At 43.8% G+C, this 25,123-nt stretch overlaps 2 protein-coding genes across 8 annotated transcripts in view; one reads left to right on the forward strand and one right to left on the reverse strand.

Moving 5' to 3' along the window:
- The window catches only part of MKLN1 (muskelin 1), a 391,490-nt gene extending 381,551 nt beyond the window's left edge, over positions 1–9,939 (forward strand). For all 7 annotated transcript variants that reach the window (XM_070787309.1, XM_070787311.1, XM_070787312.1 and 4 more), the window contains one exon: positions 211–9,939. In XM_070787309.1, coding sequence (XP_070643410.1) covers positions 211–332 — 122 coding nt within the window. In that variant the 3' untranslated portion in view covers positions 333–9,939. The remainder of the gene's footprint in view (positions 1–210) is intronic.
- Positions 9,940–12,836: 2,897 nt separating this feature from the next.
- Positions 12,837–25,123, reverse strand: part of PODXL (podocalyxin like) — a 50,087-nt gene continuing 37,800 nt past the window's right edge. Inside the window, exons 3-9 of the mRNA XM_070787136.1 lie at positions 22,279–22,878; positions 21,148–21,368; positions 20,584–20,655; positions 18,581–18,728; positions 18,309–18,370; positions 17,876–18,043; positions 12,837–16,859 (exon numbers count right to left, since the gene is read on the reverse strand). Of these exons, the coding sequence (XP_070643237.1) occupies positions 16,665–16,859; positions 17,876–18,043; positions 18,309–18,370; positions 18,581–18,728; positions 20,584–20,655; positions 21,148–21,368; positions 22,279–22,878 (1,466 nt within the window). The 3' untranslated portion in view covers positions 12,837–16,664. The remainder of the gene's footprint in view (positions 16,860–17,875; positions 18,044–18,308; positions 18,371–18,580; positions 18,729–20,583; positions 20,656–21,147; positions 21,369–22,278; positions 22,879–25,123) is intronic.

A 25,123-nucleotide genomic window follows, 5' to 3' on the forward strand; every position in this document is an offset into this window, starting at 1 on the left:
ACAGTTGTAGAAAGGCTGCTTACTTTACGTAAGATCATACCATTGCTGTGTCGCAGAACTGGAATCAGAGCCCATTGCTCTCCAGTTTCAAAGCCTGATTTGGTTTTGATTTTTCCATTATACATTGCTGCTTTTGTCAACTAGCTTTACTGTTATGTGTAGAGCGTTAAACACAGTGGATGAGTTTCTTTATTATCTCTCTTTCACCAGGCTTTTCGGACGTGGATCACACCTATGCTCAAAGAACTCAGCTCTTTGACACCTTAGTAAATTTCTTTCCTGACAGCATGACTCCTCCTAAAGGCAACCTGGTGGACCTCATCACACTGTGACTGAAGAGTCTCTGGACAGAACTGGAGCACAGGAGTCTGCTTTTGGTATTCTGGATTTCAGCTCTGTTGACTGACAGTTAGGCTGCAGTGACTGAGGACTGCACCAGAGTTTTGAAGGGATCTTTGCTGTCACAAGTTTTAACCCTCTTCCTTCACACCTGACCTTGACCCCGTCGTCCTCATCCCATTCCTAAATTAGGCTAATAAAGTGAAATTGGTATATACTTTCCATTAAATATATATTTTTTCTTTAACTTTTAAGAATTCATGAGTATAAAAGAAAAAAATAATCAGGCAGTATACCCTTTTCTGATTTTTATTTCATTTTTCTAAAATTGGGACAAGTAAGCCGTGTTCACGGACTCAGTGCTACAAGGATTGGGATTTTGTTGTTGGCTTGTTTTGCCCTTTCTTTCTTTTTCTTTTCTTCCCATTTCACTTTACCTTACATCACCCAACTGCTTGTAAGTGATTTATATCATCTGTTACCTCTGTACTTCATTCTTAACAGTATATAGTTCTGTAGGGCAGTTGCTGTATGTTTAAGTGATATATGTGTCTTTGTTGACTAGAGTCTTGTATTACATTACACAGTAGGAGGGACAGAGGGCTCCTTGTCATAGAACTAAAAGGCAAAACCTGAGACTGATCCACGTACTTATCTAAGATTGGTATATAGTATTCCTATAATGATACATTTTGTAGTGATTATTACAGAACTTTGAGTCACAGAAACCTTAAACCGAGGAGAGAATATACTTCAGAACCTTTAAGGGCCATTCTCAAAATTACCAGCAGGAGGATTCTGGTTGCAACTGGTACATTCATTGATACTGTTCTGGAAGAAAAGGACTCCTTCCCCTGGCAGAGCTATTCAGGGCCAGGGCTTCAGTTTCTTCTGTATGCTGTCAGTTTCTTCCTACAAATGCTATCTGTTTATAGCGTTTCCATTTGGGAGAATGGGTTCCAGAGCTGCGTTTTTTCCATACACATTAGCTCCCTACGTCTGCTTCTATATACTGATATTTTAAAGAATAATGGTTTGTAGTCCAGTGGACTACAACTGACAGGCATTTCATATAACACATAGACCAGGCTTTTTTTAATAGAGAAAAAGAAAAATAATGGTGCAAATATTTTTTTATTTAGAAGAAAGGCAGTTCCACAGTTCCTTTTGTTGTGAAGATTGGAGGCTTGTATTCCATGAGGTGCTGTGGAATGTGGCATAGGAAACTTAAACCTGGCCAAGAAGTATGCTGTATGCAACTGATATCTACCAGACTTAAAGCAGACTGAGTATAATAAATGTCTACCAGTCCAATGGCTCTTCCAAGTGAATGCCTTCAGAGAATTTAGTATGTCCCAAGTAGCAAGGTTAGGCCTCACCAAAGAAGAAATTGATTTGCACTCTTGAAGAGTCTCATGTATAAGAATGAGACTTTGAGATCCCTCTTCAGTTAGTCATTATTGCATGATTTCTCATCTTTTGGAGATGGGTAGAAATATATCTCTCCTACTCCTAGCCTTGAATCTTGGAGTCCTTGGCTTTTCAAGCATTCCAAAGCAATCAGTAGTGATTTATAAAACAATTAGATTTATGAAAGATACAGTACATAATTCAGGAAGTACCGAACTATGTAGCTGCAGAATAACCCATTGACTTTACAGGTGAGCAAGTAGAATCTACTTACTACTTATACAGTTCCTTAAAAGATTTCCCTAAGTGACAGTCAAGAACATAAAACATTATTGTTCATATTATAATCTAGTGAAGTCTTTTTGAGGAATCAAGTACAAATCAGTGAGTTGATAGGAAAGAACTTGGAAAGAATTTCTAAATTTAAAAGCTCTAGTTTTACTCACTGTGATTTCTGGCACTTTTAAAGACAGTAACCAAATGAAATTCTGCTCCCCTCCACCATTTATTTTTTTTATTTATTTATTTATTTTAATTTGAGGATAGTTACTTTATTATGGTGGTTCCCCCCGCCCCGCCCCCCGCTTTTTTTTGGCCATTTTTTTTCCTGTAGTTCTTTAGGTTCCGTATTTGAAGGAAACTTAGTTCTTGGACTCAGTTATTTTGTTTGCTTTTATTTTTTTCCCTAACTGACTTTCTACTGATTGTTTTCTAAATACTCTTGTTCTAATTTCATCTTTCCTCACTTTAAGTGAAACCTTTTCTCTTTTTTTCACTTCTATATATATTTATCACTAACGTGTTAAAATAGGATTGAGTCATAGCAAACCATTTAGTGTTGCTTAAGTGACATAGACTGTATTTAGGAAGTTATTGACTAGGTAAATCAGAATTTGTACCCTGGGGCAGTGCTGGTAATGATTGCAGGAGAATGTAGGGCTTCATTATACCCACCAAGATTGACACTCTGCTCACTTTTGACATCTGAACCCTGATGTGTAACTTGTTTATATATTTAGTGAAAAGCTACATGTATTTCCAAGTATTCTAGTAGTATACAATTTAATTTGGTATTTATATACATTGTTCAAGTAGCCAAATATCTATGCTTTACTACTTAAAAATCCTTTTATCCTAGCTTACTGAGCCCCCATTGAGACACCCTGGTGCTAGATGCGTTCGTTAGTGGAGTACAGTTTGCTCAGTTTCCTTACCCCTGACTTCAGCCTCATCCCCATTTCTCCTTTTTCCACTGGAATATATTATTCCAGAATAATAAACTAGAAATAGACTAGGCTCTAACACTATCTTCAGTGCTTGTACCTCGTGATAAATTAATTATCTGATTTGTAAGATACTTCCAAAATGCACTTGGATCTTGTGGAATGACAGAGACCTCATGTGGCCAACCTGAATAATTCACATGTATTGGCCTCCTGTGAAGCAAAGGAATTGAGACTTGGGTGCCTCGCTCTGTGCTAAAGCTGACAGTATTAACCTTTAGCAAGATTGTCTTCTAGACCTGGTTTTCTTTAAAACTGATAGAAAACATTAGAAAGTTAATACACTGATTTATCACAGAAAAGCATGTTGTGTTTAGAGCTCAGTGTTTTAAGATTATAAAACTACATTCATCAGTGAAATATGTCTTGAACATAAATGATTTGCCAACTTATCTTTCTAGTGGATCTCTTCACATCTGCCTTAAAAGTGCTATTTAGAGATACATTAATAGAGTTTCAGATAATAAAACAGTTGTAAAATCTAATTTATAAACAGAAACTAGTTTGAGACACAGTGCTAGATTGTGAATGATACTTAATGGCTCAAAAGCACTTATAAAGCAGTGTGGTTCTGATTTTGTTTTCTGAATTAAACTCAGTGTCATGTAAGGAGTTACCCTATAATTATTCTTAACACAAGATGAAATTCATTAGGTAACTGTGGGGCGTTTGATTATTTCCTAGCTGAATGTCGTGCTACCTCTTTAGCTGGTTGGGTGTTACAAAGCACTTGAGAATTACAGTTTGAAATGATTTCTATGGGAGAGGATCATACAATGTGTACTTTAAACATCATCAAGCTATTAAAAAATATACCCTTTGTAATCTTTTTTTTTTCCCTCTCAAAAAATACACGTTCATACCCCAGTCACTCAGTGGTAAAGAATCTGCCTGCAATGCAGGAGACACAAGAGATGCAGGTTCAGTCCCTGGGTTCGGAAGATCCCCTGGAGAAGGAAATGGCAACCCACTCCAGTATTCTTGCCTGGAGAATCCCATGGACAGAGGAGCCTGGAGGGCTACAATCCATAGGATTGCAAAGAGTTGGACACGATTGAAGCGACTTAGCACATGCAGTTTCAAACTTTTGCAGAAATTCTAGCCTGAACTTTAATTAAGTTTTAAATTCTTAAGATAATCCTTAATCTGAGGTACACAGGCTTCTTAGAAAAAGTTCATAGTTACTAGAGGAGTAGTCATAGAGAGTCTGTATATAACAGTAGTTGTAGATTAGGTCTTCAGGTTCTTTCACTCAAATTTTTTGTATTCCTTATTAGTCAAATAGCATTATTCTTTTGCGATTTTTGACTATGGCCTATATCTCCCTGTGGTTTGTATTAATGCTGAAATGATATGGGTGCCCCAAACTTCTAATCTGGAGGTAATTCAGTTGAAGGTGAAAATTTTGATGTTTGTTGAAATAATTAGGAGCCAGCTAGATCAGCTGATGATATCAGTCAGCACTGTTTGTTTTGACAGGGAGAACTCATAACTACAGTTATTGATTTCTTCACTAAATGCTCTTTTTATTAAAAAAAAAATGCTGTCTTAAGAGATTTTATTTATACATAATTTTTAAACCTTGATTTCTTCCTATCCCCCAAATACTATGAATTATGCTTCCATTATTTTTCTTAGCAATTATAACTTTATTCGGGGCTTTTTCAGCCCTAGACTTCCTGGGTTTTCAAAATCATTCTGAAGCAAACATGCTCTTTTATCCTTGATAATGACAATAGATTAGTGAAATTTAAAATCATATGTTATTAAAGAATTTATAATGTTCAGACACTGCTATAAAAGTGCTTGAATCATTTTCATTTGGGGGATAGTAATATGGCTTATAGCTTATAGCATTCTTTAAATGAAGAGCCAGTGTTGCTTTGCCTGGCACTAAGAAGTATAGTTATACTATAGATGAGGTGCAAGTTTCATAGCAGAGCTCATGGAATTTAGCACATCACCAGAATTTTCATTTGCCTGTTGTCTTTGTATTTCTTTGCCTCCTTCCCCCTATTCTTAGAGCCTCCCTGGTAGCTCAGCTGGTAAAGAATCTACCTGCAATGCAGGAGACCCCAGTTCGACTCCTGGATCGGGAAGATCCCCTGGAGAAGGGATAGGCTACCCACTCCAGAGGTCTTGGGCCTCCCTTGTGGCTCAGCTGGCCTCCCTTGTGGCTCAGCTGGCAATGCTGGAGACCTGGGTTCGATCCCTGGGTTGGGAAGATCCTTTGGAGAAGGGAAAGGCTACCCACTCCAGTATTCTGGCCTGGAGAATTCCATGGTATAGTCCATGGGGTTGCAGAGTCGGACACTGAGTAACTTTCAGTTCCCTATTCTTACCTCCCCTGAGTAGCACTGATTTTCTGCTAAAGTTGAATTTTGTGTTAAGAATTGACTTTCAATTTCTGAGATAAGTGAATATCAGGAATAGCTTTAATTGCCATGAAATGATTGGTATTCTTTTTTTTTTCTTAAAATAGTACAGGGACTTCCCTGGTGGTCTAATGTTTAAGCTTCCGTGCTTCCAATGCAGAGGGTGCAGATTCGATCCTTGGTCAGGGAACTAAGATCCCCACGTGCCTCTTGGTGTGACCAAAAAAAAAAATAAATTTTTAAAAGTGTAGTACAGTCTTATAAATGTCTCTTCCCCTTAAGTATGTAAATTTAGTGAATTCCCTGGTGGTCCAGTGGTTAGGACACCACATTTTCACTGCCAAGGCCCTGGGTTTGATCCCTAGTCAAGGAACTAAGATTCCATAAGCCATACCACATGGCCCAAAAGAATAACAACAACAAAAACAACAAAGAATGTGAATTTAGCTCAAATTTTAAATAGCTAAATCCTACCCAGTCATTGCCAGTGATAAATCCTGTAAATTCTCTGACAGTAGATTTACAGCCCTTAACCTAAGGAGCCATTAGAAATGATAGTAAACCAGATTTTCTCGTAGAACACAGAGATGCCTTTGTGGGAATCTGTATTTTTTTTTTCTCTTAGAACTCTGAAGTTACAGATCTTGAACTCCAGTTCAATTCATAACGTAAAAACCTGAAAATCAAAGGGTAATTCTAGTTTATCTTCCACAGTAGCCATTTTCTGGAAGTAAGACTTCCAAATACGTACTATGGTGTCCTCAAACACTGCCTAGCTTTATTGTAAACACAGTGTTACGTGGATATTACCTGAGAGCCACAGGGTTAGCAACAATAAAGGGGGAAATGTTGAGTAAGGAAATAGACCAGTTGTATCACTTGGAATTATGAACTACTTTGTCTTCTCTTTCTTTTTATCTGCTGTTGAAACAGTTTTGATGAACTATTAAACAATTATATGTAATGTCCTGTTTTGACTGTTTGGCATTTTCACTTGAAAGTATTGAACTTCAGGAACAGATCTATATAGGAGATTTGAGGGTTTGTTAGAGAAGGAAAACTAGAAGCTTTTTGCCCATGGATTTGAAGGTCCACAGATCTAAATGAGAAAGAAAGTTCTTCGTTTCTAACCATAAATTAATCTATTGCAGTGCTGAGAAGAAGCCTGTCAAAAGGGATGAAAGCTCAGTTATTCTGAACAGTCTTTAGAAAGCGGCATTTCTTGGTTAGTTGCTTTTCTCACTGTCCCAAATAGCTGATGCAGATCTTGAAACAGAAAATCCAGTTATAATGGGCTCTAGATCTTAAAGTAGGTGAGCAGTTTCTTATATACAGCCAGTTCCTTGATAAGGATCCAGAGGAAAAACCAGCAATAAAACATTTTAACACACAAATTTTGGGGGCTCCCAGGGAACTTGTTTTTTTATCAAGTTTAAGCTGTTGCTGCACACAGCTCTGTACCATCTGGGATGCTAGCATTCACAGCAGTTAGTCTGGATATCTGAGCTGTCTGCCACGCGAATACCAACCTGAAAAGATCGTCATTCTTCAGTTTCATTCAGTGCTTAATGAATGCAAAATTAATTGGCAGAAAGGAAAAACACTGTGTGATGTACTGAACAGGCCTTTGTGCATGATTAAGGAGTTACTCAAGTAGCCAATTTTGAGCTTAATTTCTCTCCTTTTGTTAACAAATCTCAAGAAAACCTTTGTTACAGTTCAGCTAGTGTCATGTGGTTGGCATTCATTTTCTAGCCCTTTAGGAAGAAAATTATCATTTCATGCTTAACTTCTAACCCATACAGAATTGAACTGATATCAGTTTAGTTTCCGTGTTTTAAAATAAATAAATTATACATACTCTAGAAAGTCTCTGTTTATTCAACTTTGCCAGGAAGTAAATGAGTTCTGGGCTTGGCATTAGGAGTACTTAATAATTTTGGTTTGTTCTTTAGGTTTCCTCCCCATCTGTGAAGTGACTGCATTAGAGAAAGTAGCTAGAATGAGTTTAATTCCACGGTAACTGGCAGAGCTCTGTAAATTCATTTTGCAGCAAAGGAGATCAGATTTTGGCAAGTGACTGTTTCAGCATGTTGCCTTGTAGTTGGCTGTGTTTACCTTCTTAAGGTAAAAGGCGGGGAAACAGGACAGAATGATGGACATGAGTCTGAGTGAACTCCAGGAGTTGGTGATGGACAGGGAGGCCTGGCGTGCTGCGATTCATGGGGTCACAAAGAGTCGGACACGACTGAGCGACTGAACTGAACTGAACATTTTTAAAATTGTGTACTTTAAAAGTCTTAGGATACTTGCACCTTTATAAAGACTTAGCTTAAATTCACTTGGCTTTTCTGGAGACGCTGGTTTGATTCCTGGATCTGGAAGATCCCCTAAAGAAGGGATAGGCTACCCACTCCACAGTGTTCTGGCCTGGAGAATTCCATGGCCTGTATAGTCCATGGGCTCGCAGAGTCAGATACGATTTACACATACACATTAGCTATAAACCTCAAATTTGATAGTAGAATATCAAAGTCTAAAAGTTTAAATGTGAGCAATCTTCTGTGGAGAAGCTATGTTTTTAACAGTCATGTATGTAGTCTCCTTTTTGAGATTTTTTTTTTCCTTTCCCAGAAAAATGATTTTGGTAACCAGTTTTAGAACAATTTTTCCCTCAATTGTAAACCACACATTTAGAGAAATAAAAGTGGACTCACTTTCTTAAGCATTACATTTAGCCTAACCAAGATACACTGTGATTGTGTTATTCTTTAAGACAGCTTGCTTTTCTGACTTGTCATAAAATATCTTTTGAAGTGAACAAATTAAATAATATAGTATTAATTTTCCGTATAGCTCAGTTTAGAAACTGTAAAGAGACATTTTTCTGTGAGCAGATTCTTTTATGGAAATAGGTTTTTGTTTATAATGAGATTTCTTCCCACAGCTGAGTCTGCAGCCTCAGAAGAAGAGTATAGGAAAACTTAGGGCCTCCTTTTCTTGTGTTGGTCTTGGCAACAAACAATATTCCACCTTTTCAATGGAAAAGATGGGAGGTTGGGGGGGTTATGAATGCAGCTTGGGAAAGATGTTAGAGTTTTTTTTTTTTTGTCAACTCTTAGAAATTAGAAGTATCTCTTGGCCAGAAATTAAGATGCATTTAGATAAAGATAGAGCTAGATCCTCAGAACCAAAGTTGGACTGCAGATTAGGTTGAGCAGAAAGGTGCAGCTCATCCACAGCCAGTAGAATCTGTCTTTCTGGATCTGCTTATTGACGCTGTGGATAGTTCCTTCTCTCTGTTAGAACATCTCCCAGACTGGAAACATGGTGTTAGAGCAGCCAGCTCATCTGAAAGTTGAAGAGTGTTAAACATCTCTAATGGGACTTTTAAATAATAACATTTATTGGTTTTGTATTATGTTTATCATAGAAATTTAGAAAATTACAGAGTGTGAAGAAGGAAAGCCACTCTTATTTAACTGTTGAGACTTACTCATTTTACTTTACTTCTCTTACCCTAACATGGTAAAGACCAGGAAAAAAATAAAAAATCTTGACACAGCCATTCCATTGTCCACAAGCATTTTTCCTTTAAAACATTATCCTTTTTAGATAAGCCATCTGAAAATAATTGTTGAAATGTAATTTTTAAGCCTAAACTATAGATATAAGATACTACCCAAAAGCTATATAGGGAGCTGCCTTGTTCAGGTCATTTGAAATTTTATCTCTAAGATTAATTTGAATTTTAAAACGCTTTATGTACCGTTATAGACATTTGGAGCATATTCATAACAAAGAGCTTTCTGTTTAGATGGACTTTATTTTAATATAATTAAACTCACACCTAAGAAGGATAAGGTACTTTTCAAAGGCCAAGGGAAAAGCAGAGAAGAGCAAAGCAAAAGAAAAGAGATGAACATAAGTATATAAATAAGGAGTCCTCGACACAAGATTTCCCTTACCATGCTTAGCAACTATCTCTCCAAAAATGTATTTCTCTGGTTATCAGCTAAGATTTAGGAGCTTTGTATTTCATGAGAGTCCTTTTCTTAATGTATGAAGGAAGAAACTGCAACCTTTCAGGGTCCTACCCCTTGGCCTTTACTCTCCTCTTCTGTAGCAACACGGATCCTGTAGTGGAGATCATGAGATAGGTCTGGAACCCCTGGCATGGGCCAGCTAGAATGTTTAAACAGAAACGTTTTGGGGGCATCAGGTATCCTCTGACATCATTAGTGTTCTACATTGCTGGGCTCTGTTGAGTGTGCTCTGTAATCTTCCTCACCCCGCTCATGATCCTCTGTTTTATCTCACTTTTGCCCTCAGTATGGACTTTTTAGGGTTTTGTTTTCTTTCTTAGTATGAGTAATGTTCTGATCCCAGGTTTGGTGAATGTGTTAACACTGCTTTGTGAATAAATAGATGATCTGCTGAACAGTCGCAGTTGTAGAATTACGTTGTATGTAATGTACATATGGAGAAAGAATGTATTTTGTTCATTTTCTTAATAAAAAGTTATATATGGACACTACAAGCTATTTCTTGTGTTTGGTAAAACTTGTTTTGAAGTCAACTTTTGAAATACCTACATACTTTGTAAATACTTTTACAAAGTTAATATTTTCCCTCAAATAGGTGAGTTTTATTCAGGCAAATTATATACACTGTAGAAGACCTTGTTTTCAGTGTTGAAATGACGCTCTGGTGGATCTTACTGAGTTTCTAGGGGAAGTTTCCTAAAGAGCACTGGTAAGTGACTTCATAAAATGGTGTTTTCTTCGTCTGCTGTTAATGACCAGTCCTACTTTATCCGTTTTGTAAATCTGGACTTGGGTTTCCCAGGTTTTCTTTAAGTGGGGGCATGCTTGTACAAGTTAGGAGCTAGAAGGAAAAAAAAACTGAACTGAAAATTAATTGTAGAAAAGATAATAAAGAGAATCTGAAGGCTGGTAAAATTCTGGATCCCTGTCTCCAAAGAAGGGGAAGAAATTTTAAGGGCTGATCCTTGAAAAAAATAAACTTAGAAATATGCTCAACAAAGATAACGGATTGTTTGGGCTGAGTTGTATGAGCTTTCCAGACAGACTCTTACAAGGAGCTTTCCTCTTGGCCCTTTCTATCTCCTGGTCTGGTTTACATTTTTCTTGGCTTTGTGTGTGATTCTGTATTCTGGTGTTAGTTGTCCACTGATTTTATTCAAAATAGGGATTATGTTCTCTCACTTTACAAATCAAAAATAATCCATTTTACTAGAGTGTGCTTTGAGCATGGCCTGTAAGTAACATTTCTCTGTTTTCAAAACAGGAAAACAGTGAGTGGTGATAAGGTAAGGAATTGGCCTTTCCTGGGTTAATCCTCTAGAGAATTAAAAGGATGGAAATGTGGGTCACCACCTCCTCTCCCTTGAGGTATTTGTCATCTGGTGGGAGGGGAGCAGTCAGCAGAGAAGGCTTCGTGTTTAACACAGTTGAGACGGTAGCTGCTCCCATATCAAGTGTGGATGAAGGCCGTCAAGTTACATTCTGTCCAGAAACATTCATATTACAAGGAAGAAAGAAAGAAAAGCTATAGTAGAAGTAGCTTTCCTACTGTTGGTCTGTCCACTGCCAGGCTAGTAAGTCTGATGTTTGGCAAAACTTCAAGTGGGAGGTTAGGACATTGGGTATAATGTCTGTAGCACATGTTATCTACCTGCCCTCTGAACTCGGGCTGTAAGGATGGGTGGTCCAGGGCAGGAGTCAGGAATCCTAGGCTCGTATCTAGATCCACCAGTGACTTTTGTGTAGCACTGGGCACAGTCTCAACTCCTTTGCCTCACCTTCCCTTTTAAGTAAATGCTGGTAAAGACCCTGTTTGCTAGGGTCCCAGTGACTTTTTAATCTATAAGATGCCAAGGCCATTGAAAAATACTAGCTATCTCAGTACCACCTATGTTAACTATAGTGGCTGTCCTGTTCTTTAATTTTTTCACCCTTAGGATTCAAAGTAAATATGCGGTTTGGGAGGGAGCTTATAAAATGGAGACTTAGAGTGACTAAGAGGCATAACAAATTAAAAATGACAACTGAGAGTGCCTCTTGGTTGGCAGGGCAGGGAGCAGGGTGAATGACCTCTTCAGGAAGAGAATGGAGTCATAGGTCTTTGTGACCATGATAAACGATGAGTCATTCTCTTAGAACAGTGTACCTTGAGCATGGCCAGAGGCCTTCCTGAGTTCTTGGTACTCCTCCTTTCTGTATTCTTGGCACACTCTTAAAGTTAACCTCAAAATACCCCTGGCCCAACTCTGGCAGCCTTAAGGATGTTAACTGCCTTTCGGAACTCCCATGTAAAGGGAAAATCCTATTATAATTGCATTCTGGAAACATACTTTGTTGTTATTGGAACACAAGCATCAATATGGTGTTGAGAGAATGTACAACTTGGGAGGGAAAAGATGTAGATTCGAGGCCTAGTGGTACATTTAACTAGCTGTGTGATCTTGAGAGAATCCTCAGTTTCTGTCCCCAGTTTCCTTATCGGTAGAATGGTGACAACTCCTAAATAAGATGTGTAAACTGTAAGATGCCAGGCAAACAGAAGAGACTGCTGTATAGCCAAGTATGAGCATGGACCAGATTCACCTGTTTCCCTGCAGCAGATTAGGAATGATAAAGTTTTCTTCTTGCAGTGAAGAAACATGTCAGTAGATAATTACCACCCCAAGAGACAAAGAGAATCAGAATCATCTTTGAGCAATTCCTTTCCTGAACCTCCTTCATCTTCACTACATCTCTGGGTAAAGAATCCACCTGCTAACACAGGAAATACAGGAGGAGGTGGGTTTGATCCCTGAGCCAGAAGATCCCCTGGAGGAGGAAATGGCAACCCACTCCAGTATCCTTGCCTGGAGAATCTCAGGGACAGAGGAGCCTGTGCTGCATGGGGTCTGAGTCTGACATTACTGGGCATGCTCGCATATCTCTGGGTAAGGGACAGGCACAGGCTTCTGACAAGTAAACTGATCCTTTTATTGGCAGACAGAATCCTTTAATTTTTTTTTGTATTTTTATTAATGTTTGCCTTGTCCTTAAAACTGTTTCATACCTATCAGGGTTCAGCAGCCCCCTTGGGATCTTTGGTGGTGGGTGAGTCACAATTTTTTCTGAGGCAAATGAAGAGAAGGAAGAGGGGAAAACACTGATAAATGTGTTGTGAGGGAAATGGGGCACTTTGGGTTCTCCTCCCTAAGGCAGCCTGAGATGATCTGGAGAACTTGGCATCATCGCCAGAACCCCTTTGTCCTTCCTCTCGCTTCTGTCCTTTTGCTCTGGGCCTGTGCAGTTAAGCAGGCACCACTACGCAGAGGGTCTTCAGTGATGAGCCATGTGCGCAAGTGAAGAATGGAAGCCAATCAGAGCAAAATACTAGCGCTTGAGCCAGCTTAGACAAAAGCAGTTTAATTGACAGTATACAACTTTCCAAAATATACTTTTGTAAGAAAACAGCAATAAGTAATAATCTTTACAAACAAGTTTCTCAGTAAATTCCAGTGTACTTTAGACCCCTGTCCACCAAGACACAGCTCTCCCAGTCTCCTGAGCAAACTCTTTTAACATTCACTAATTTTTTTAAAAAGACATGGAGCAAATAGTAATCCCCTCCTTTGACTCAGGGTAGGATTTTCACCAAACCTGAGTTAATCAGCTAATGACAATGATGGAAGCCATTGCTTTACTCTCGCCCCCTGTGCCTTCCCATCTTGTTCCCTTTGATCCTTAGTCCTATATGTAGAAACTATTCAAAACTATTCTTGGCAGAACAAAATTGTTCATTTAAGTCTTAGATCTAAATAAGCCACAGACCAGTAAGGTTCCTGTTTTTGTCTTCATGCTCTCCCTACGCTTGCTGCAGATCTGTCCTTGGTATCACTCTCCTTAATTTGTTGGTTTCTTCCTGAAGCACAGAGCACTGGACAGTCTTCCAGTCCAGGTTTTAAGCCTGTTTTCTGTCACTAAATACATGAGTTTCACCAGGTCACTTTATCTTTCTGGGCTTCAGACTCTTCTTCTGTTAAAAAAATAAAAGATTGGACTGGGTTCTAAAACCCCTCTATGACTAGAGAGTCTCTTCCCAACCAGTGCATATTGACTACAACCCTTATTGTAACGTGCTGGGACTTCATGGGGAGGGGATGAGGATCATATTTAAAAATAAAAATGCCCAGTCTGCAAGACAAATACTTCATCATCAGCCTGTCTCGTATTTCATTTTTCATTAAAGAAAAACAAAAGCTAGTAAAATAGACATTTACATTCCTGTTTAGAGGGAAAAAAGCCTTCTCTCTTAACAAAGGTTTTTTTCGAAGTATATTCACTCAAAGCAGTGCGGGGTGGATTAACATGTGGCTGTTGTATTTACATTTTCAAAAAATACATATATGTGTATCAGCTGGAACTGGTTTTTCAAAGTTTCTCCAGTATATTGTCAAAAAGATAAAAGCTCAAGAAGTGATTTAAATAAACTTTCTGTTAGCTTTCCTTATCGAGAAGGGAAAGAACAGGCTTGCATCTAGACTAGATTAAACCTGTATCTTGTCCTATGACACGAATATTCTGTGCCCCCCTTCATAAGCATTGCTGCGCCTCTCCCCACTGCCATGACAGTGTGCTTCCCCCTGGATTTCGTCCAGTCATCAGATTCACGGTTTCTGGCCTTTTATGAAGTTTAGGGAAACCAGTGTGCCACCGAAATAAGAGTTTATAATCTCTCTGGCACAGATTGTTTCAAGTCAATGCTGAGTTCTCTCTCTCTCTCTCCTCTCTTAGCCCCAGAATCTGAATTAACTAGATAGCATCCAAGACCAGCAAAGATGTGGGAAGAAGATGACCACTACAGACACGTGGCAATATGGTCTTTGACATAGGTGTCTAGTGGCACGAGCAAGCCAGGGCAAGTTGTTCTAGCTTCTGGGCAACTAGATGCACCCAAAGAAGGAGCCTCTGAACCAGCCCAGAGCTTGTCAAGGCTGTCTCTGGACAGAGCCACAGTCATTCCTCTTGACCAAGCCTCATTTTTACTCTCTGGTCCTTGCCAGTCACCTTCTCGCTCCCCAAGAGGCCTGTGGCTTATGGCCTTTGATTGGCTTCCAGAATGTATCTGCTGTCTCTGTCTAAACCTGGCTGGTGGAATGAGACCCAGAATCAGCAAAGGAGTAATCCAGGCTGGCCTCTCCCATGGTGGCCATGATAGAAACCCACTGGGTAGAAAGAACCAAATGCTGGGTAGGAAAGAAGCAAACATCTTTTCCCAGTGAGACAGCATTTTCCTCTATTTCCCCCCAAACCAGTATTCTCCATCCTGCCAACCTCCAAATAGGGAAGAATCAGGGCAAATACTTCAGGGTCTTTGTTACCTTAGCATCTTTCTAGCTTGTGGGAAACTCACTTGGGGGCCCTACTTGAACCTCTGGCCTTCCTCTTCCCCTTGGTATCAAATGGCTAAAGACTATGAAGAGGGAATTAGATGGCCAAGGAAAGACACAGATTGTCCCCCTAAGATCCTCTCCTTTAAAAAAAATAACCTGTCCCAAAGCAGAGAGCCTATTCTATCAGATCTATCGCAGCCTAGGCCAAGTGACCATTTTAATTCTCCTGAAGCATCTTCCTAGTAGGATCTAGGGGCGTTATGCCTAGCAACAGAGAGACCGTCGGCAGAGTTCAAAATTCCACACAGAATTCCCTCTCCTCAGAAAATCAGATGAAAGCTCGTTGTGCTCAGTCCTCAGGTGCCGTCTATGTAGCTGCTACCTGCTAAGCTCCCTCCAAACCCCTCCACTGGGCAACGGTCGGCACTGTGCTTCCCTGAGAATGCCACCAGAACCTGCAGGAGCGCCGGGCAGCCAGCCCCACTAGGAATACCGAAGAGGGCACATGGCACGGCCTAGCTCCATGCCCGACAGTGAAAGGTTGCTGGGATTCTACTCGGGCTGGCTGCTCCTTACGCAGCTTGAAGTGCACCTCCCCTCCAGGCTCTTCTTGCCCTGTGCACAGAAGACTGGAATCTTCAAACATCTCAATGATTTGAGCTTTGGCCTTTGGCAGTAGAGGGTTGGATTAAAAGAGAAAACTCTTGAGCAACTTGCAAAGCCCCTGAGTATCCTATGAAATGGAAAAGTAAAGCCTGTCCTTCCTGTTTCAGTCGATTGTCTGTTTGGACACCTCTCTGCTGACTGGGCCTGAGGAAGCTCTGTCCTAAAGCTGCTCATTCACGCTGAACCTCAGAGGGAATGACTGAGCTGGGATCTCCTCTCTATTGCATCGGCTGAGCAATGACAATGAAACAGGAAACATCTTGTCTTCGGTAGCTGCTGCAGATTTTAGTCCCTGTGGGGGTGGGAGGCAGGCAGCACTTGGGGAGCCTTGGGGGTATGTGGGGACCCATCCTGGAAAGAGGGGCTTCCCTTTCTCTCTTCATCTGTAGATGGCTGGTGGGCAGACATGTTCACAGGGGGAGTCTTGTGTGCTCTGTCAGTGCCAGCAGATGCCAGGAAACTAGACTCCAGAACAAGGGCCTGAGGGTCATGAATGACCTCTGTTAGTCCCAGAGGCCCTGGAACAGAGTGGGGATGAAAAAACTGAATGAAGGGAGGGAGAACAAAGGGCAGGAACACAGGCAGGCAGACAAGGCCGGCAGACGAGACAGGAACGGGACCTGTCCTTTCAAGGAGCCAGACCCCGTGGAGGCAGGATCCAGCCCCGCTCTGCCCTCCAGCCCATCCACTGATGGGCAGCTTCCACCCCTGCCCGGGGTAGCTCTGGAGGGAGGGCATGGGTGATGCCAGCAGCGTGGTGTGGTGGGAACGGGCACTGGACTGAATGAAGGGTCTCTTTTCATTCCGACATGTCACCCAGTGGCTGTGTGACCTTGACTTTACCCTCTTTAGGCCTCGGTCATCTTGTCTGTGAATGGAGGCTAGTAGATGGTCTCGAAGAGTTCCTTCTATGGCTCTTCCCTGTTCTCCCAGCAGCACTGCACTCAGGCACTAGTGGGTTATTCTACAAGAGGATTCTACACAGAATGTGATTTGTTCAGCTTGAAAAGGGAAAAATTAAGGCCTGTGGGGACTGGGATGAAGGGACCCTCCAAGTCTGCTCTTCTTCCCCAGTCTTTCCCTCTAAGGGGAAGAAGGGTCTTCCTCCTCCCCTTACAAATGGCACTTGAGGTGGTTGGGCTGGAGCTCTGCACCGTCGGAGATGGCCGGCAGCCCCGATTAGAGGTGTGTGTCTTCCTCTTCAGGGTCATCTTTGGTCAGGTTGTCCAGAGGCACAATCCAGCTGTCCCCCAGCTCCCCATTGAGGTTCGCCACCTTCTTCTCCTGCATCTCTGATGAGGTCTCCATCACTTCCAGTGTCGGATTGTCGTGGTAACCATTCTCCACCGTCTGTAGCTCCTCTGTTAGTCGTTGCTAGAGTGACAGAGGTGACCCAAGAAAAAAGGGTAGTTTTTGAGAGTAGTCAGCCTTGCTCTAACCTTAATACTGGCACTTGTTCCCCTATAATTCAGGAACCCCAATTTAGCTAATGTGGACACCAGGCGGTCCTGGAGGCCAATCCTGACGGCTGGCTTGCTTCAGGGCAAGTTTGAGATGAGAACCTGCCCAGTATCCCTAGAATTCCCAGCTGTCCCCTGGTGGCAAATCTGTAACGTCAGCAGAGACGGACTTTGTTCTCCCATCTCCCCTCCTCCACTCCTTCCCCATCAAACCTTCCTCTCAAGGTCCCTCCTCACCACTTCTCTGAACAGGGAAGAACTCTAAGAAAATGCATTTCATCAGGCCCAATGACTAGGACTTCTCTTAAGGCTGAACCTGATGTGTACAGAAACTTTTGCCCTCCCGCTGCAGGTGGAAACCATCTGAAGGGAGCTTTCTCTCCTTCTTTACCCGGGATACAACCTCAGTGGCAGAAGACAGTCCCTGGGAAGCTTTAAACGAATACAGTGGCCCAGAAATGCCGTTTCAGTTGGGGTGTGAGGAAACTAAGCAGGGGGATTTCTTGTAAAGCTCTCCACAGTGTGCAGCCAGGGTTGAGAACCCTGAATCTGGGCGGAACTGTTACAAGGGAATCCTAGGAAGGTAGATGATAAACCTTCTGGTTAGACGGGTATGCCTCAGCCCATTTACAGCAATGGATCCACAGAGCAACTCTGCAAGGTGGATATTCCCACTACGCAGATGAGAAACCTGAAGCTCAGAGATTATGACTTGCTCAAGGTCACCCAGTTAATCAGAGGCAGAGCTAGGGCTTAACGCAAGTCTTCTTTGACTCCAAAACCCTTGCCGCCTCTTTAATTCTTCAGGCAAATTTCCATTTCCTGTAAGGGATGATGACCTCTGCCTATCAGAAAGGGCCCACGGCTTTTCTCCAATATGGGAATAACAGGGTGAAAGTCCTCCGGTGAACTGGACTGCTTGGTCCTCACCTGGTCCTTCCTATGGGAGAGGCGCTGGTGGCAGCAGCCATAGAGGGCCGCCACCAGGAGCAAGAAGGATGCCATGCAGACAATAGTGATGATCAGGGGCATGCTGAACCGGTCCTCCATCTCTTCTGGTGGTCCTTGACCCCCAAACTGCATGTCTCTGACTCCCACCTGGCCAGGAAAGAGAAAGTGACAGAGCAAAAAATAGGTTCCGGGTCCCTCTCTCTCTCAGAACTCCCGTTCACTTACGAGCTCTTCCACTTGGGATTTGGGGGGCCTGTTCCACTGCCCTGCTGTCCCCTTTTATCCTCCCATCTAGATGCTTGCAAACCAGAGGTTCCTCAGCAATGAGAAACAGTGGAAACGGGGAACCACGGGCTTCCGAGGGACAGGCTCCTGACCCAGTCTGTCCCAGCATGTGGGGCCGTCTACTTACGCCTTCTAGCTTGTCCCAGTCATTTTTCAGCAACTTATAAATGTCCGTGGGTTGGAGCTTTGCTGAGGGGGAGAGGGAGAGATGCCGCTTCAATGGTCTAGCTCAGAGAGACATGGCAGGGACAGAGGACTTCCTGTTCCTCCGTCTCCTGAGCGGTGTCTCTTCTCGTGCAGGTGACTGAGAGTTGACAACTGACCCATCCTGTGGCTCCTGTCACCCCCCTGCCCCATTCCCACCCCAGACAGGCCTCCCTGCCCTTGCCCTCAACTCACTGATGATAGTAATTTGTTTGATGTCCACTTCCTGGGCATGTGAACCAGGAGCCATCTCTATATGGCACTCATCTTGAGTTTTGTTGAAGGAGGATTTTACTGCTTGGCACAACACCTCGACCAGTCTGTGATTTGAAGCAACTGTGTTCTGTTGTGGGGAAACAACAGGTAATTCCTTGGGGATCACAACAGCGGCCTAGGCTTGTGGGGCCGCCCTTGCAAGCTAAGGTCAGGACAATGCTGTTGCCAGCTGTGAACCGACTGCCTGGACTGGTGGGTCACACACTCTCCTCCTGGGCCAGCCCCTGCCTTCTCTGGCTCAGGTGGACATCTCCTCCCTCGTCCTCCCGTCCCGCTTATCTCATCTTGGTTGAACAATGCCATTCCCCCGAGTGTGCCCCTCTTTCTCAGAGCTCTTTAAGCATCACGATCTGCTGCCTGTCATCATTTCTCTCCCCTGGAAGGACCCACGGAGGCACTGCCAGCGCAAAGATGCCAATGAACCTGCATTCACCAGCCCTTGATGCTGAGTTCAGAGACCTCAGGAGGGGAAGTGCCCGGCTCTCCGCTCAAGGTCATCCATCCCAAAGTTGAAACACTTGCCTGTTCCCTCGGCTAAGACTAAAAACATAAATAGGCTGACAAGAGAAGGGCAAGGCCATCACTGCACAGGGGGACTTGGGAGTGTCTGAAAGACGCACAAGGACATCTTTGAGGGGCTTCCTCTATATTTCTAAGCAGAAAGAGCATGGCTGATGTGGCTTTAGGGCTGAGGGTGAGGAAGTGAAGTGTGGGGAGCTTTTACCCAGTCATCCAGAGGCACCCCAAACTGGTGTTTCTCTGACCAGACTTTGGAATAAGGATACCAGATGAAGAATAGGACTCTTGCTTTGGCTTGTCCCACAAACCATCCCTTGGGTTTTCTACCTGGCATTTCCTTAGGCCTACTAACTCCCCAGCCCTGCTGCCAGGTAAAGATGCAGGGCTTTCCTCTTCCCATTTATGGCAAAAGAAGGCTTACCACCAAACACACCCCTGCCAAGTTTCAGCCAAAAAGAGCCGGAGGAAAGGCTGGGCAAGCGTCAGTGTCTTTCTCACCTTGTCCAACAAGCCCAATCCCAGGAAAACCCTGCTCTGTTTGAAAACTCCAGCTTTTCTATAGTTCACTTGGAAAATTCCAGCAAAATGGACACCCGAAAGAAAACAACTGCAGAAAACAGGTAGCATTAAAGTATCGTAAACCCAAGTTTTCCATGCTGCTTGCTTTCACTTTCTGGTTCCTAGGGGTGTTTGCAAAATAGCCACTGACCAGGAGAGGGCGGCAGTGAGCCATCCATCACCAGCACTCACTCAGGCCTCAGCTACTGAGTAAGCGCTGCAGCAGATATCCCCAGACTAAAGCCCTTAATCCTAGGGAGACTGGCAGTCTGAAGGCAGTGGACAACACGGCTAAACTCTCTCTTTCATGCAAACGCACTCACACACGTGCTGACACCATCTCCCTCAAACAGTACACACACACACCATCCTGAGTGGAAGAACAGCTGTTGGCAACGGCTCCCCTGGGTTAGAGGCAGGCCGTCAGATAACATGGAGCAGGAAATATAAAACCACAGACTCTTAGAACAACGAAAGTTAGGCAGACTAAGCCTCTTCTTTTCAACTGAGGCCTCTGAAGCCCAAAGAGATGGGCTTTAACAAAGCCACATCCTGAATGGAGGCAAGCAAGAACCAGGGCTTGGGTCAGACTCTCAGAAGTGAAAGCTCAGGAGACCTGGTATTTCTGGCCTGTAGCAGCCCTGTGGGCGGGGCTTCCTTTAGAGAAGCTGGTTCTGACCCTCCGTAAGATTGGAAGGACCAAAAGCAAGGGCAGGAAATGAACACATCTCTCAGCTCCTTTCTACAAGGAACACTCCATTCCCTTCCACTTTGAGTAATCCTGGAGCTAAACCGCCTTTGCAGGATACAGGTCAGGGTGGGGCTCCGATGAACAAGGTACTCACACAGCTGTTGGCGCCCGAGATGTTCAGGGAGAGTTTGCTCTCATTCAGCTTTTCAGGAGGATGGCACTGGATCTGAAAGAAGCCACTGGGATTAAGGGCCAGGCTTAACTTGATAGGATCTCGTCTTTGAATCCTCCCTCCCTCCCTCCCTTAGGTGCTTCCCTGGTGGCTCAGAATCTGCCTGCAATGCAAGAGACCAGGGTTTGCTCCCTGGGTCGGGAAGACTGCCCTGGAGGAGGGAATGAATCCCATGGACAGAGAAGCCTGGCGGGCTACAGTCCATGGGGTTGCAAAGAGTTGGACACAACTGAAGCGACTGAGTACACACACCGTTAGGTGGGTGACACCAGGCAAGTAGCTCCGGGCAAGCTGGGAGCTGGCCAGCTGGGGTCTGACAGCCAGGTATGTTACTGGTTATCCCGCTGTCTAAGGCCGAGTCCAGCAAAGCCAGAGACAGTGGGTGAACGATACTGGCTCCTCACACCCCCACCAGGGGCTCTGGGAAGGGAAGGGTAGAGATGCTCTTCCTGGAGTCCCTTTCTCTCCGAGTCTGGGCTCTCTTACCTGCCCTATCTTTGTTAGAATTACTGAGGTGGGAGAAGGCGTGCTGGAGCTTTGGGGGGCATTTGATGTCAATTGAGTGCTGGAGATGGTGGATCTCCTGACAAGAGATGTGGTCCCACGTCCCTGTGAAGAGCCTGTAGGTTGCTGAACTCCAGTGGCGACAGTGACAGCTGGCGTCTCACTGGAGGTGTGTTGAGTTCCTTCAACTGCGACCTGTGTTTCTGTAAATGGGGAAACAAAGCTTATGAGGAAAGGTGAGTAGTTGAAACAGAAAAAAGATAGTCTTTTTCTGTTCTTAGTTTTCTGAGGTTCTTTAGTCTTCCCCCACCCCACTTTGGCTTTACAGACCACAGGCAAAAGGAGGCAAGCTATGAGAAAGAGGAGGTAGATGGATGAAGCCAGTTCCCATAACCTATTACAGGATGAGCAGATTGGATGAGCCGGTGTAGGAACCCGAGAGAAGAAGTATCAACAGCAGTGACAATGCCAGCAGCAAATGTCAACTGAGTAACTGCTTCATGTCAGGGTCCTAAGAGCTTCACAGGTACTTCCTTCTTCAGTCCTCACAGTGACTCTGAGGAAAGTACCATAATTACTCCTTTCATAAACAAGGAAGTGGAGGCTCAGAGGAGCTTGATGCATTCCGCACCAACAAGTGGCAGAGCAGGGACTGGAGTCCAGGTTTATCCAGCTCAGGGCCCCTGCTCTCACACAGGACAGACTTCATCATGTACCCACATGACATGGCAGCGGGGGCGGGGGGCGGCGGTCCCTCGAAATGCAAATGCTCAGATTCACACCAAGAAATTCTGATTCAATAGATCTCAAATGGGCCACGAGGCTCATGATCCATCAGTGAGGTTTGAAATGAATTTACTGGACTAAGACTAGCACTTAAAAAAAAAAAAGGAAAATGCTCCACTGGGCAGTTCAAAACCTCGAGCTCTCATCACAACACACAGCTCTGCTGGCCACTGCTCACCACTGGATGGGAAACAGACTGAGCGAAGGTGGTACACATTTACGATCCTTAACCCACAGCATGAATCTCCACCTTCTAGTCGAACAACGGTACAGACCATAGACATCTGAAAGTTTCTTTCTGCTTCAAAAAGGCAAGGCAACACTTACTCAGTGTGGTCACCTGAGCTGTGAAGGTGGGACTTGTCATCCTGCCTAAACTTGTAGTTACGGTCATTTTGTCTGATCCCTGAGGGAAACTCCCTGTGGGCTCTGAAGTCCCAGGGGCCGAAGTCACAGGGCCGGGGCTAGGCTGCTGAGTGCTTGAGAGGTTGGTCGAGGAGGACAGAATAGGAGAGATGCTTGGGGTGATATTCGGATCTGGAGATGTGGAGATTTTCTGACTGCCTTCCTTAGCAGTCACGCTGTCTGTGGTCACACTGTGGGTAGTTGGGATTCTGGGTGTGGGTGAATCATTCATTGCATTCCGGCTGCTCGTGCTTTCAGGACTTGCTGAGACTGTGGTTGATGTGGTTGTAGGATCTTCAGTAGTTACAAGAGTGGCTTCACTGCCTGTGGCAGTTGGGCTTTTCTGGGCTGAGGTTGACGCCACAATGCTGGCCGGTGCTGCGGTCACAGTGGATGTCTCAGTGGATGTCGGGGCTGTACTGTGTTTGAATGGGGTTGAATTCGATGTCTGATCACTGGCGGTTGTGGATGTTACCGACTGCTTTGTGCTCGTGACAGTTGAGCTTTGTTCCTCGGTTGTTCCTATGGACAAAGACAACACAGAATCAATTAGGGTATTAGCTGGAAGTCTTTCTCTCTCCGTTGCTCCAGCTCTTCCCCAGGATCCAGAGGCCTTACTCTCATCCCTGCCATTTTTGCTCAAGGGTTTGGGCCCTTGATGTGTCCAGATTTCTCTGGGGTTCAAGAAGCCTCTAAGAGGGAGGCTGAGGAGAAAGCAGAGGAAGTCAAGAGAAATTCTGCTCCAGAGAAGGACTCAGCACCCAGTCCCACTGCCTGTCGGAGCCTGCAGTGAATTCTCTGCCCTCCCCATCTGGCCCCAGACACACAGTTAAAGGTTTCCACACCCCAGCACAGAACCCTCATCATCCCTGCCTCCTTCTCCCAGACCCAGGAGCTTGCAGAAAATGCAACAGACTCACACATATCCAAGTACCCTGTTCTAAACATAGCATGAAGGACCTCTGTTCCTCTGGAAAAATATATCTAGAAGGAGAAACTGGAAAAGTGAAATTATACAAATTGTACTTAAGGACAACTGTGAGACACACTGAGGGGTTCTCTTTGTGTAGCATGGGAGCTCAACTTTGTCAAGGGGTCAGGGATTGAGCATATTAAAAAGCAGAGACATTACTTTGCCAACAAAGGTCCATATAGTCAAAGCTATGGCTTTCCCAGTACTCATGTATGGATGTGAGAGTTGAACCATAAAGAAGGCTGAGTGCCGAAGAATTGATGCTTTTGAACCGTGGTGTTGGAGAAGACTCTTGAGAGTCCCTTGGACTGCAAGATCAAACCAGTCAATCCTAAAGGAGATCAGTCCTGAATATTCATTGCAAGGACTGATGCTGAAGCTAGAAATCCAATACTTTGGCCACCTGATGCAAACAGCCAACTCATTAGAAAAGACCCTGATGCTGAGAAATATTGAAGGCAGGAGAAGAAGGGGATGACAGAGGATAAGATGGTTGGCTGGCATCACTCAATGGACATGAGTTTGAGCAAGCTCTGGGAGATGGTGAAGAATAGGGAAGTCTGGCATGCTGCAGTCCATGGGGTTGCAAAGAGTCAGACATGACTGAGACTGAATAACAACAACAGGGATTGAGTGAGGGAACAGTTAAGTGACAGGTTCAGGCCCTGGGATTACAATGGAAAGTAAGACACAGATGCTTACTTGTGCAGCCCTAAAGTTCTAGGACTCACAACAGATTTCCCAACCTGGGGATCCGACATAGGGACTGAGAACCCCCAGCAGTATTTGATTACAGAACTTCCACAGGACTGGGGAAACAGACTCTTGGAGGGCACAAACAAAATCTTGTGCACACCAGGACCCAGGAGAAAGGAGCAGTGATCCCACAGGAGACTGAGCCAGACTTGCCTGTGAGTGTCCAGGAGTCTCTGGCAGAGGCATGGGTTGACAGTCACCTGCCATGGGATCGGGGGGCACTGAATACAACAGTCCTGGCTAAAGTCCTTCTTAAGGAGGTCACCATTACCACCATTATCCCTACCATAGTTTGGCCTCAGGCCAAACAGGGAGGGAACACAGTCCTGCCCATCAACAGAAAATTGGATTAAAGATTTACTGAGCATGCCCCCGCCCATCAGAGCAAGACCCAGATTCTCCCACAGTCAGTCCCTCCCATCAGGAAGCTTCCACAAGCCTCTTATCCTTATCCATCAGAGGGCAGACAGAATGGAAACCACAATTACAGAAAACTAACCAAACTGAACACATGGACCACAGCCTTGTCTTAACTCAATGAAACTATGAGCCATGCTGTGTAGGGCCACCCAAGACGGATGGGTCATGGTGGAGAGTTCTGACAAAATATGGTCCACTGGAGAAGGGAATAGCAAACCACCTCAATATTCTTGCCTTGAGAACCCCATGCATAGTATGAAAAGGCAAAAAGATATGACACTGAAAGATGAACTCTCCAGGTTGGTAGGTGCTCAATATGCTACTGAAGAAGAGTGGAGAAATAACTCCAGAAAGAATGGAGACGGAGCCAAAGCAAAAACAATGCCCAGTTGTGGATGTGACTGGTGATGTGAAGTAAAGTCCGATGCTGTAAAGAACAATACTGCACAGGAACCTGGAATGTCAGGTCCATGAATCAAGGTAAACTGGAAGTGGTCGAACAGGAGATGGCAAGAGTGAACATTGACATTTTAGGAATCAGTGAACTAAAATGGACCAGAATGGCCAAATTTAATCAGATGACCATTATATCTACTACTGTGGGCAAGAATCCCTTAC

This window comes from Bos indicus, chromosome 4, assembly GCF_029378745.1.
Source record: "Bos indicus isolate NIAB-ARS_2022 breed Sahiwal x Tharparkar chromosome 4, NIAB-ARS_B.indTharparkar_mat_pri_1.0, whole genome shotgun sequence".
NCBI classification, from domain to species: Eukaryota; Metazoa; Chordata; class Mammalia; order Artiodactyla; family Bovidae; genus Bos; species Bos indicus.